This window comes from Rhinolophus sinicus, chromosome 14, assembly GCF_057876585.1.
Source record: "Rhinolophus sinicus isolate RSI-liver-muscle chromosome 14, RSI-T2T, whole genome shotgun sequence".
Lineage (NCBI taxonomy): Eukaryota > Metazoa > Chordata > Mammalia > Chiroptera > Rhinolophidae > Rhinolophus > Rhinolophus sinicus.
This window is the reverse complement of record NC_142514.1, coordinates 12,883,575-12,896,161: the sequence shown is the minus strand read 5'-3', so window position 1 is coordinate 12,896,161 and position 12,587 is coordinate 12,883,575. Positions and strand designations below refer to the sequence as shown.

Sequence of the window (12,587 nt, the reverse complement as noted above, 5' to 3'; positions counted from 1 at the left end):
CTCACCTTGGCTTATTGTGCTTAAAGTGACCCGGGAGAAGGGAAAAGGGGTAAGGTAAAAGAATTCTGCCCTAGTTTGGAGAAAGCCTGGCTGGAGCTCTGCCTCCTACATAAACATGTGCAGGCTGCCTCGTGGACCGTTGCCTTGCTGCCTGGTCTCTTGCACAGCCCAATAAATCTGCAGGATTCTGGTTTCCACTTACCTGCGTATGTGCCAGAACCTGAAAGAACAAGCTAATGGGAGGGAAGTTACCTGTCCTTAAGTAAAACTCCCTGTATGTCAGCTTCTAAACGACAGCCTTTCTGCTGAAAGTTAACCTCAAAGCAGTTTACAATGGCTAATGCTAACAGCATGTGGGGGTAAGTCTCCTCAGTTCTCAACCTCTCTTAATCGTCACAGCAGCACTCGGGTGACCAGATGTGCTCACCCTCTGCCTGGGACGGCTGAAGCTTCCCCTCACTTCTCTGATGGCTGTTCCCCATCTTCATTAGGTTAGCTTTGGGCACCCCCTGCAATGAATACTTCACTTAAAAGGAGATTACTATTTTGGATGTCATCATTTTTATTTATTTTAGTTTGGTCAACATACAAGATTCCTTGGTATAAAAATGTACAGCTAAATAGTATTTAGTGATTTTCAGTCCCTGTTGGGAATAATGTAAAATGGTTTAAGGCTTTTGTTAATTTTTCCTTTGAGTCTGGACAGGAATCAGTTATTGGGGAATGTGCATGACTTAAATAAAGAATTGTAGTTTTAAATTTTTTTGGGGGGAGGGGAGTTAAACAGTCATGTATTTTGCCCCATCCACCCTCTTCTTAAAATTGTAGCTTATTGATTTACTACCACTCGTGGAAGAGGCTGGTACCTGTTCCCCTCCCCCATCCCCAGCAATGAAAGGTCAGCAGACTCACATGCAGATAATGCGGTTTTATTACTGACCCGCAATTTAATATCAAAACAAGTTATGGAGTTAAACTTTCCTGAAATCCAAATAATTTCTTAGCATTCCTCTAATATTTATTTTTCTTAGAGTCTACAATTCTAAATTGTGAGTTAACTCCTTCTGCCCTTCTCTGTGGAGTTGAATTCTGGGCCTTGACTATCTACCTTTTGTCTGCACTGGAGCAGATGTGTAACTTCTTGAAGGCATTCCTTTGGTTCTTTACTTACCTATACATCCATTTCAGTGAGAGGGTGTTACTCCTTTCCTAAGCTTTAAAGGTTGCTAAACTGTACAGCTCCTTGCTTCTCTGGCACCACATGAGAGTGATGCCCCAGGAAGTTTAACCTAGAACTTCTTGGGCAGTACACCTTGGTACAAAAAGCACCTGGGACAGCGTACACAAACACCAACGACACACGATAAAACAATCAACAAGGTGAAAACAGCAACGAGAATTAAAACTCAAAGGAGATTGGTTCAGACACAATTGTGGTGGACCCCCCTTATATATATATATAATCCATCTTTCTTCAAGCTCCTGGAAAATCGATCCCTAGCTTAAACCAGACCAGCAGAGAACTAGCTCTGCATCTAGATTGAATTTGTGGGGCAGTATTTTGTCATAGCCTCTCCTCAGGAATGGATTTTAGAACTTGGGGCTGGATTTATTCTAGAGGTTGTTTATCATATGTAGACCAATGAAAAATTTCCTCCTGGGCTCAATATCAGGAATAGTTGTGTCTTAAGTCACTTGAAAATTTTTTCCCCTTGATTGTAAATAGAACATGCATATTGTAGAAAAATTTTAAACACAAAAATTAATGTGGACCAGAACTAACATTAATTACTTATGGGCATTGTCAGTTTAGTGTTCTTTTGTACAAACTCTTCCGTAATGGGATCATGCTCTTCTGCCACTTGTTATTTCAACTTACACATTTTAAACATTATGTATTCGTAGAGGCTCTAAGTCCTTTCTGTAACAAATTAGGATAGAAATTTTAGATTTGTAATTTGCCCATATAAATTGCTATTCTTTTAAAAAGCTTATTACATAAGCTACAACAATCAGAATCACCCCAAGAATTATTTACTGATTTCTGCTCATTTAAAATTTTGTTTTGAAGTAACGAATCTATTGTTTCTCTACATCCTTTACTTTCTTCCCTTCTCAGCATCTGGCTGGTCTCAAATCTAAACTCCATAAAGCCTTCCCCGTTGATTTTGGCTACCCAGAAGCTCTGGGCTCCCGGGATGCTAACCACACAACTTCCTGAATGATGTATCCTGGCACTTTATTTCAGTCATTTTGTGTCTCCTAGGGATGGATGTTTTCTGACTTCCTCATTACCTTAAGCACGAAGCTGCTACTTGATCAATAGTTCCCCAAATGGTAACACCTTCTTCATAGAAGCCTTAGGGCATTTGTCCCTAGTTTTCTTAACTTTCTAGTGCCTCTTGTTGACTTAGTAAGGAATTCTTATATTGAAATGCCAAGAAATAGTCCTACCCACCTTTACGGGTGCACCTTGCCTGGAACACAAGCTCTGACAAACCCGATTATGATACTTCAAACGAATGCTCACAAGATCAATATGGGAAATGAGCTCTGTGGTACCATAATTTCTATTTTAAAAGGGAAAGGTATCTTTTTGGTATTATATTTCTGTGTACTTATACAAACAAAATAAACAGGGCTTTGATTACTTAGACTCAGTCCGAATAGGCTTTAGAAAACACTACTCTTTATAACAACTACCTTAGTATTGAAAAACTGACAATTATTATTCCATAAAACAAGGCAGACAACCTTCTGGGCGCTTTTATTTTTTTTGTAAATGTAAACTGAGAGGTACCATCTGCCTTTCCATAATGAAGGAGATACTGGTACTTCACATGAATGAACTTCCAATTTTTGTCACCAACTTATTTTAAAAGACTGTAAGTTAAAAAAAAGCTATTAAACAATTCCAAACAAACTAATATTGAGTCTCTCCTTCAAAAGCTTCCCCAGCCCTCTATTTCCCAAAGATAACTAGTGAACAATCTGGTATGCATCTCTCCAGACCATATAATATTCTGCAACTTGATTTTATCACTTAGTATATCATGGAGCGCTCTCCATATTAATAACATGGGTCTCCCATACTCCCTTTTATGGTCACAGGGTTGAAATTCTTGTTACTTCATTAGAGATTTTTGAGATCAATTGAATACTCTTTCAGGGAAGCGTGTCTTGTATTATTTAGCCCATCTTTCCAGTAAGGATTTATAATATAAAGGATGTGTACAATCTGCTGCCTCATTTTTCAAGGACTTTGTGATGTCAGTTGAGACCGACCTCCAACCGAGATGCCATTTTTTCACCGGCACTAAGGCTTACATACATTTCTGACCCACGACACAGAGAAGGTACCTTTTCAGTACAGAAGCTGAGGGCATTTAGGAAGGTATCTTTGTAAAATAAACACAGATTTATATTGAAGCATATTCTTGTCGACTATTGCCTAACATGCAATCCAAAAGAAGGAAAGAAAGCAGAAATACATTTCAACGGCACACTTATATAAGCACCACTGTACTTGGTACAGTTTTGGTGACATCCCACGCGCTGTGATAAAATAAGCTAGACTAGAAACTGATAACCAGAAAGCCAGTTTATTGATGACAATCAAGGCTATAATTGTAAAGAGGACTAGAATACTTAGGTCTGCTAGTTGGGATATATATTCTCTCCTGTGAAAAAGCCTGGATAATAAAGTGCTGGTTATTACGGAGTTAAAATAGGTGGTGTGAGATCCGATGCATGTTTTTTACTATAGGCATACAGTGCAAACAGTATCCATTAGGATTCATGTGCAAGAGAAGCCAGAACAGCCCTTCTTTACCCCCTCACAGTACTAAGGACACAGTATAATCATTTGACTCCACTTTTCCTAGACTATATATATACTGTTTCCTTCTGTTAAGTGCCTTTTACATGTCATTATACTATTCTCCTAATCATAAAGCAAAGGATTTACAAACAGTTTTTTTCTTTTTATTTTGATGCAATTTCAGACTTACAGAAAAATTACAAGAACAGAACAAAAAATTCTCAGGTACCCTTCACTCAGATTCCCCAAATGTTAACATTTCACCACATTTGCTTTGTCCTTCTCCCTCGTCTTTCTCTCCTCTCTGATGGTCCAAAATTTTGCTAACTATAAATCCTAAAAGATGGCAATAGCAGATCTGAGTACTATAAAAATCATTTCTCAAAACAAAACTCTTGTAATATATTTTTGAACTTATGTAAGTGATTTGGTTTACGCTGAATAAGTATATCTAAGCTTCCTTTTGTAGAAGTCTGTCAATCAAGCAGTTACTAATTCACGTTGGTTATTGAATACCGCTGCAAATTTAGATGTCTACCTTATTATAATTTTAATAATTTCAATCATGTGCTTTCCTCCTTCAGTTTAAGTCTTACTTCCTGCTGTTCTGTAAAACTGACATTCTATTCTAGTTCCTGCACAATTACCAAAGTTATTTGTCTCTCTTAAAGCAAGAAAGCTGCAAGGCACATTTTTTTTGTTTTGTTTTAAATTCTTACCATATAAAATGCACTATTCTGGGCAAATAACCAATATTTGTGGATTATAAATGACTATCATATTACTAAATTGAATTAGGCATCTACTCTATTTCCTTATAGTCTTGGTATTAAAATAAAAACCTTTGTTCATTGTGAATTAACCAAAAAGAAGCTGGAGAGAAGTTTCCACAAAATATACACTTACTATTGGTCCCTGTAACTTTGTAAAAGCTCAAGAACAGACTGACCTCTTTTGTCTCCTGGGAGCTACCGTGTTTCCCCGAAAATAAGACCTAGCCAGACAATCATCTCTAATGCGTCTTTTGGAGCAAACATTAATATAAGACCGGGTCTTAAAGTAAAATAGGACCAGGTATTATATTACATTATATTATATACTATTAGCATAGATAGTACATATTATATACTGATACTGTATACAATAGGTACAGTAATTGCTTCCAAACACAAAGAACCTATTAGGATTTATGTCAAGCAACTCTGTATCAGATGGAATACTTTTGAAATAAAAATGCTGGTATCTCTTGCTTTTGAGGTTCCTGCAGTGACATTAACCTCTTCTTGTTGTTGGTTCTAGATAGAGGTATAATTCATAACCTCTGAAATATACACCTCAAGTATATAGCTCAATGAATATTGTGTATATCTCCATGTAACCAGAACTTGTGTCAAGATACAGTACTTTCCAGCTCCCAGCAGGTCTCCAGGCTTCTTCCTAGTCTGTACTCCTACATTAAACCATACCATTCAGCTGTGGCTGCTTAATTTTTTTCTTTGACTGCATTTCCTGTAACATGACTATATCATCTCTTTCATCAGTTTTAAAATTGTAGTTCTTTGCCTGGTCATTTGAGATTAGAGGGGAACTAGTATTTTAAGTCTTTCAGGTAATAATTCATAAAATTAGTGTTCTTTAGTTTCTATCTAATTTTCTGGATCAGTGTATTAGAAGCTTATGTTTCATCTAGAAGACTGTTTTAGTCCCTTATTTATACTGTTTTGTCATCTACTCATAAATTTAGAATTTGGATGCCATTCCAAATCTTTGTAGCAACACAAGAACCTCCAATACTGAAATTAATGTGGTACCTAGAGTGCTTTCTTCAAATCTACGAGCCAGAAATATTAAAAGTATATAATAAATGAGTTTAGGTATAGGTGCAAATCTCCCTGGGATAGTTTGCATTTGTCTTTTTATTATTTTTCTCTTTTCCAGCTGCAGCCGATGGGGGGGGAAGGAGAGGAGCAGGAACATTTGATCTTTTACTATTTCCTGAAACCTCTCCAAGAGAACCTTTGCTGATTAATTTTGTCCTTTGGATAAAAAAAAGTTAATGTCCCAAAAGCCACTGTAAAATACGTGGTCTCCAAACCTCTCCTTAGGGCTCTGGTTCAGTATCTGGAAATAGTGCAATATTTACTGTGTCATGGAAAGGTGTGTTTTTTTCTTGCCATTCATTTTTCACGTTTTTATGTTTAAGAAACTTGCTGTTATCCCCTGGTATATGTAAGACAGTAAATGAAAATCCCTACCGTTATCGTTGAGGCTACATTTTCCTCCAAGACTGGCTGGCCTTAACCGAATTTTATTTCTAATGTAAAATAGGCCTTTTCTTGCTAAAAGTGCTGATTGGTCACCAGGTACAAATTTATTTATCAGCGTTACACCGGTAACAAAAAGAGCTCTTCCAAAACTTGGGGGAAAATGTCAGGGCTTCAGGATTTTCAAACAGTGTCCACAGTTCTTGCGACGATTTCTTTATTTCAGCGGACTATGGCCAGAGGGCACAGCGCTTGACGTCATCCACCCAGCGCGACCTCAGACACAAGAATGTCCCCAATGCACGCATACCTCTCCGTTGTATCAAACTGCTCTTCCCTCTTAGGTCTGGTATCCAGATCAGGTTTTCGATAAAATCTAGACATTATGCCCTGTGAATAAAAGCTTATTCTTTCTTTGCTAGCAGAAACACGGGAAAAATGGAATCCTAACGTGGCAAAATGCAAAGAGCGATGCAAATACGAGCTGGTAATACTACTAATGAGGGTGATTAAAACATACAAGGGATTTGAGCGCGAAAATAGTCATTACTAGTGATTACAATACCAGCGAGGCAGTGTGGGAAGGAGAGTTTGCAAACTTAAGCTCTGTGGCATTACTAGTATAAGGAGCACTCGGGAGGGAAGAAGCGGTGAGAGAGATTAGGCTTCGGCCTCCTCTTCTTGTCTTTAGCTGTCTCGGTCCAGAGCTATTACATTCGCGACGCATCGTCCACTCCTCTGCCCTAGTCGTGCCACCTGAAACCAAGCGCCCAACTCACCTTTCCGTGGAACCGCGCAGCCACAACGCTCCCACCGTCAGGACCAACTCCCAGCGCGCACGCGCGGAGGCTCGCGCTCCCCCGCCCTCACCCGAAGCGCTGCGTCCGGCGCAGGCGCAGCGCCCGCGCCCCGCCCCCGGCCGCGCTGCACGGCTCCTTCGAGAGCTGAGAGTTCGTCCTCGCGCGTCGCGGGTTTTGGCCGGAGACTGCGTCGCGCACTTTGACGCGACCCATTACGTCACTTCCGCCCCCTCCCGGGAGGCGGCGCCGAGCCGGTGGCAAGCCCCCGGAGGGAGCCGCAGTAGTACGACGGAAGATGGCGACGAGCGGCGGCGAAGAGGCGGAGGCAGCAGCGCCGGCGCCCGGGGCTCCGGCGACAGGGGCAGACACGACCCCGGGCTGGGAGGTGGCGGTGCGGCCCCTGCTGTCTGCGTCCTATTCCGCCTTTGAGATGAAGGAGTTGCCGCAGCTGGTGGCCTCAGTCATCGAGAGGTACCGGGCGGCGGCCCCGGAGGGGAGGGCGCGGGGAGCGCGGGGGGAGGGGAGGTCGTGCGGGATCCTCCGGAGCCGCCTTCCCGGCCGCCTCCCGCCGCTCAGCCCCCCCCGCCCCAGCCGCGGCTTCGGGGCTCCGGGGCGCTGGGAGACGAGGCTTGTCCGGGGTTCCTTCCGCCAGCTCGTGGAAATCTTCTGTGCCTCAGTTTCCTTCCCGAGCAAAACTTTGGAGGTCGCCTTCGTGGGAAGGCGTGGTGGGACCCGTTTGGGAGTGACCGACGGCGCTGGCGGGGGAATGGCCCCCGGGCTGCCCCCTGCGTTGAGGTCAAGGCGTTGATGAGTTTGCATTTCTCGCCTGCGCTCGTCCCCCTGTCCTGGGCCGGAGCGGAGCCCGGGTGTCAACCGGAGACCTGCCACCTAATTTAATAACGGTCTCTCCGTGGTGCTGTAATCACTGGGGCACGTGCTCTTTCCGTGGCTGAAGCCACTGGTGACCACGGGTGACTTTCAGGTTGCACATACCGTACGTTTTTGCTGTGACGGCCTTTGATGAAACACATTTCAGTGAGTTAGTCTAAGAGGTCATCTTCCCAAAGGAGGTGTTCTCGTTCTCTCTCAATAAAACCTTTTCAGACTCTTTTTTTTTTTTTTTAACCAATGTTCCTAGGAAGGCAGTGATGTCAGAACGCTTGCCTCTTCCTGACTTACTGCTCAGAGCAGTCTCGCATTGGTTTGATGGCAGACATACTTTTAAAGCCAGTCTCACTTTCATTTTTCTCGCCAGCCGTTCAGCAACTCCCTCCAGTTGTAACTGGGTCATGTTAGCTTACTGCGCCCGCGAACAGGGTATATCTGAATGTTATCCAGAAGGTTAGAAGTTGCTACTTATTACGAAAGGAAGTTCAAGGCTTGACATATTGTTTGGTGCAGTGCTTATTGTTAGCTCTGGGATGCTTTGGGTGCCGTTTAATATATATACATGTATATATATATATAATAAAATAGTGGTGGCTTTGGTAACTTCACAGTTAACTTTACAGATGGATTTTTCTATCTAATTATTAAGCCAAGAATGTGCTGGGGATGTAATCAAGTATCAAAGATATTATTACTCTTAAATTATGTAGTCTCTTTTTAACTGTTCAAAGCATTTAGATGAGTGGCATTTTTCCTGAATTACACTCATCATGTTGCTTATAATGGCTGGTGTTCCATTCTGTTTAGAACATTTGCTTTTATGTTTTAGTGGTCACGGGGTGAGTAGGTTATAAAGTCATTTGTTGACACCTTCCCATACGTCCGACTTTCTGGGCTCATGCCTTTTAAACTGTAGTAGTTAAGCAACTCCCTCTAACCTGTAGAAGGAGCCAAAGCCAAATACATCAAACTCGGTTTGAATTTGGCCGCATAAGTAATGGTAACCTCTCCTGCAACCTGTGTTAGCTGAGATAGTCAAGCACTGCCTGTTTGTGGACACTCGCGTCTGAGACCTCCCTTCATGGCTTAGAAAAGAGGTCCAAACTGATGACTGTTTAGTAACAAGCTTTTATTGGAAGGCAAGGTCCTTGAAGTCTCTGGTCTGATTTTTGTGGCGCTTTTGGTTGATTTTGAAAGCCTGTTATATGTTCTCTTTAGCCTCTCTGAGAAGAATATGATACGGAAAAATTTCCAGAAGCAGCCTACAAGTTCTTTGCAGTTAAAACAACTAAACATATTAAGTGTTCTGTAGAGCAGAGGTTGGCACCCTTTTTTCTGTAAAAGGTCAGATAGTAAATATGTGCAAGCCAGATAGTCTCTGTAGACCAGTCGACTCTGCCATTGTATGGAGAAAGCACCCCTATGCAATGCATAAAGGAATGGACGTGGCTGTCTTCCAGAGTAGTATTTATGGACACTGAAATGTGAATTGCATATGATACTTACATGTTACAAAATATTCTTCATTTGATTCCCCCCCCAGCCATTTAAAAAATGTAAAAACCGTTCTTAAACATGGACTGTACAAACAGGCGACTGGCTGGATATGGCGTGCAGGCCAGTGTTTGCCAACCCCTGGTTTGGAGCACAAAAATTAGTACCAGGCTGTCAGTGTTGTATTTCTCAAGTTTCGTGTGCCTTTCAAAAAAATGTAATAAGGGTGTGAGAATTATGGAAATATTTCTTGAATATTGAGCTGTGGTCACAGAGTATGGGGGCCAAGCACAGTCAGCCCTGTCCAGATGCTGTGGTGGTGAGCTTCCTGTGGTAGCTAATCAGAGGTTTAGGTGCCTAGGCTGCTACTTTTACTGCTACTTTTACTTTTGTGGTTGTGGCTCCCATCCTCTGCAGTTTCTGCGTGTCTTTCTATTGTTCAGCCTGTCACGTTTTTCTTCCTTGCCTCCAGGGACCTTCTATTTTTCTGTTGCAATCTGCTACTCTCTGCTTCCCCCCCCCCCTTTTTTTTTTCTTCAAATTTTATTGGGGAATATTGGGGAACAGTGTGTTTCTCCACGGCCCATCAGCTCCAAGTCGTTGTCCTTCAATCTAGTTGTGGAAGGCGCAGCTCAGCTCCAAGTCCAGTAGCTGTTTTCAATCTTTAGTTGCAGGGGGCACAGCCCACCATCCCATGTGGGAATTGAACTGGCAACCCCGCGTTGAGAGCTCACGCTCTAACCAACTGAGCCATCCGGCCGCCCCTCCGGAAGCTCAGCGGCAGCTCGTTGTCTTCAGTCTAGTTGTGGAGGGTGCAGCTCACTGGCCCATGTGGGAATTGAACCGGCAACACTGTTGTTCAGAGCTCGCGCTCTAACCAATGAGCCATCCGGCCGCCCTCTGATTCCCTTTTTAACATCCTGGCTCCATCATGCCATCTCTTACTTTCTGTCTGGCAACATGCTCACCCATTGAATTCCTCCCTTTTGACTGTTGGGGGTGATGACAAATGTCCTAAGAGACTCCTCAGTACTCTGTCATTCTGTTTTTTTGTCCCTTTCTATTCTTTCATACTTTTATAGTTAGAATTGACCTTTGGGTTTGAAGAAAAAATAAATAAAAAAAATTCCTAGGTCCAGACCCTATTAAATTTGACGTTGTAACCAAACTGTGAAACAAAGGAGGAATAGATTAGCATGGATAAGTTGGGAAGGTACTCTCAAAAGTGTCATTAGCTTTTTAAAAGAAAAAGATGTCTGATTTTACTTAAAGGGGAGTTTATTTTCATTTCTATTGCCTGTTGCTAGCATGTCTTTTAAAGTTCCAAGTCTTCTTCTAGAGACCATTACTTTTCCAGACCAGAATTGGAGCTAGAACTCGCTTAATGGCACATTACTGTATGTGGGATTAACTAGTATAATTGCTGAATGTAGCCTTATGGTTTTAGATCCTGTGGAACGCAGTTTCTTTCTTGACTCTGTGTCAAGTATGGCGGTGGGCATGGCTGTCGCCGAACATTCTGACTCTGTGAATTACAAAAAGCCTCTTTCCCCTGAGCCGGTCCTCCCTAGGCTGTCTGTCTTTCCTCCTTAGCAATAAGCCTCTTTGAGTCTTTGCTTCCCAGTTATTTTGATGAAATTTAGGCCAGAGAGACCTCCTTGGGAAGGTGGACGTTGTTACGACATCCCCACTACATAATGCAGTCATTTCCTAAAAATCTTGAAAAGGAGGAAAAGATGCACTAATGCCTACATCCTTTGAGTTTATGTGCTGTAGGACATGTTTGTGATTGACCTATAGGAAAAAGAAGCCCACCAGCAAATGATAGCCTATAATTGTGAGATTGGTCCTTGTACTGGTTATGCGTCCATGTCTTAGTGTCACATTCACCGCAGGTTTATCAAGAGTGTGGGGGACATACGGGAAAGCTTTCAGTTCTTTGGTTAATACGTATTAACACACAGCAGATATTCAATAAACATATATTGATATAATTCATTGTGTATTCCTTATACTTGCCTGTTTCATGATTAAAAGTATCGTGAAACAAGTAAACATAATGGATTCTGGACTTGGGAGTTTATGATTCTGATGAAATGAAAGGGTTTTGTAGAGTTTCCACAATTTACAGGAAAGATATTAAATAGTATGTTATCTAAGAGGGAGAAGAGAGGTGAATCAGATTTCTAGCTCTTTCTAATAAAGAAATTGTGGTACATTTATACTATGGAGTATTACTCTGTCATGAAAAGAATGAAAACTTTACCATTGCAACAACATGGATGAACCTAGAGGATATTATGCTGAGTGAAATAAGTCAGACAGAGAAAGACAAATACCATATGATCTCATTTTTATGTGGAATCTAAACAATAAATGAGCAAACAGGGCAGGGATAGACTCATAAATACAGAGAACAAACTGATGGTTGCTAGCTAGGAGGGGGGTTAAAGGAGAGGTGAGAAAGGTGAAGGGAATGGGACGTGCAGATTGGGAGTCACAAATTAGTCCTGGGGATGTGAGCTACAGTATGGAGAATATAATCAATAGTGTTGTGAAGACTATGCAGGGTGTCAGATGGGTGCTGGACTTAGCGGGGGATCACTGCAAAGGTTATATAAATGCCTAACCATTGCGCTATACACCTGAAACTACTATAAAATAATGCTGATTGTCAACTATAACTTAATATCCATATAGTCCCAGGATGTAAAGTACAGCATAGGGAATATAGTCAGTGTTACTGTCATAGCTACGTATGATGTCAGATGGGTGGCAGACTTGGGGTTATCACTTTGTGAGGGGTGTAAGTGTCTCATCATGATGTTGTTTTTTGTACACCTGAAACTAATAGTAATCATTTTTAAAAAGCTAGATATTTCCAGACCCTCGCCAAGTCTTTTTCACTTCCACGTCGCAGCGGATTTCTCTGACCTGGCCTCCCAGCTGCTGTTTCTCTTTGTGCTCTGTGGAACATGGATGCCAGGTTTTTGTGCACTGTTTCAGGCTCAGTGGTGCTGCTCTTGGGATGTTTGTCAGAAGAAGCAGAGGTGCCGGAAAGATGGCTTGACTGCTCACAGGAGAGAGAGATTTTTCAAGTCTCCTCATTTCTCTTCCTCTGTGTTCTAGTTGCCTTCCATTTCTTCCTCCTTCCCCTTCCTACCTAACTTCTTGTCCTCTGTTCCACGTCTCCATTTTTTTGCATCCTCTGCTGTCTTGGTGCCTGTCAGATCCTTGGGGAATGAGGGTGGGGTAAGGAAGTGTGGCAGCACATCTTTATTAGGTGACTCATACACACTTGTTTCTTTAAAACCAGGAGAT

The 12,587-nt window shown here is 42.0% G+C and overlaps 1 protein-coding gene across 8 annotated transcripts in view; it reads left to right on the top strand.

The window, feature by feature from the left end:
- Positions 1 to 7,111: 7,111 nt before the first annotated feature.
- UBR4 (ubiquitin protein ligase E3 component n-recognin 4) overlaps positions 7,112 to 12,587 on the top strand; it is a 122,877-nt gene continuing 117,401 nt past the window's right edge. For all 8 annotated transcript variants that reach the window (XM_088790264.1, XM_088790260.1, XM_088790262.1 and 5 more), the window contains exon 1: positions 7,112 to 7,355. In XM_088790264.1, the coding sequence (XP_088646390.1) occupies positions 7,180 to 7,355 (176 nt within the window). In that variant the 5' untranslated portion in view covers positions 7,112 to 7,179. The remainder of the gene's footprint in view (positions 7,356 to 12,587) is intronic.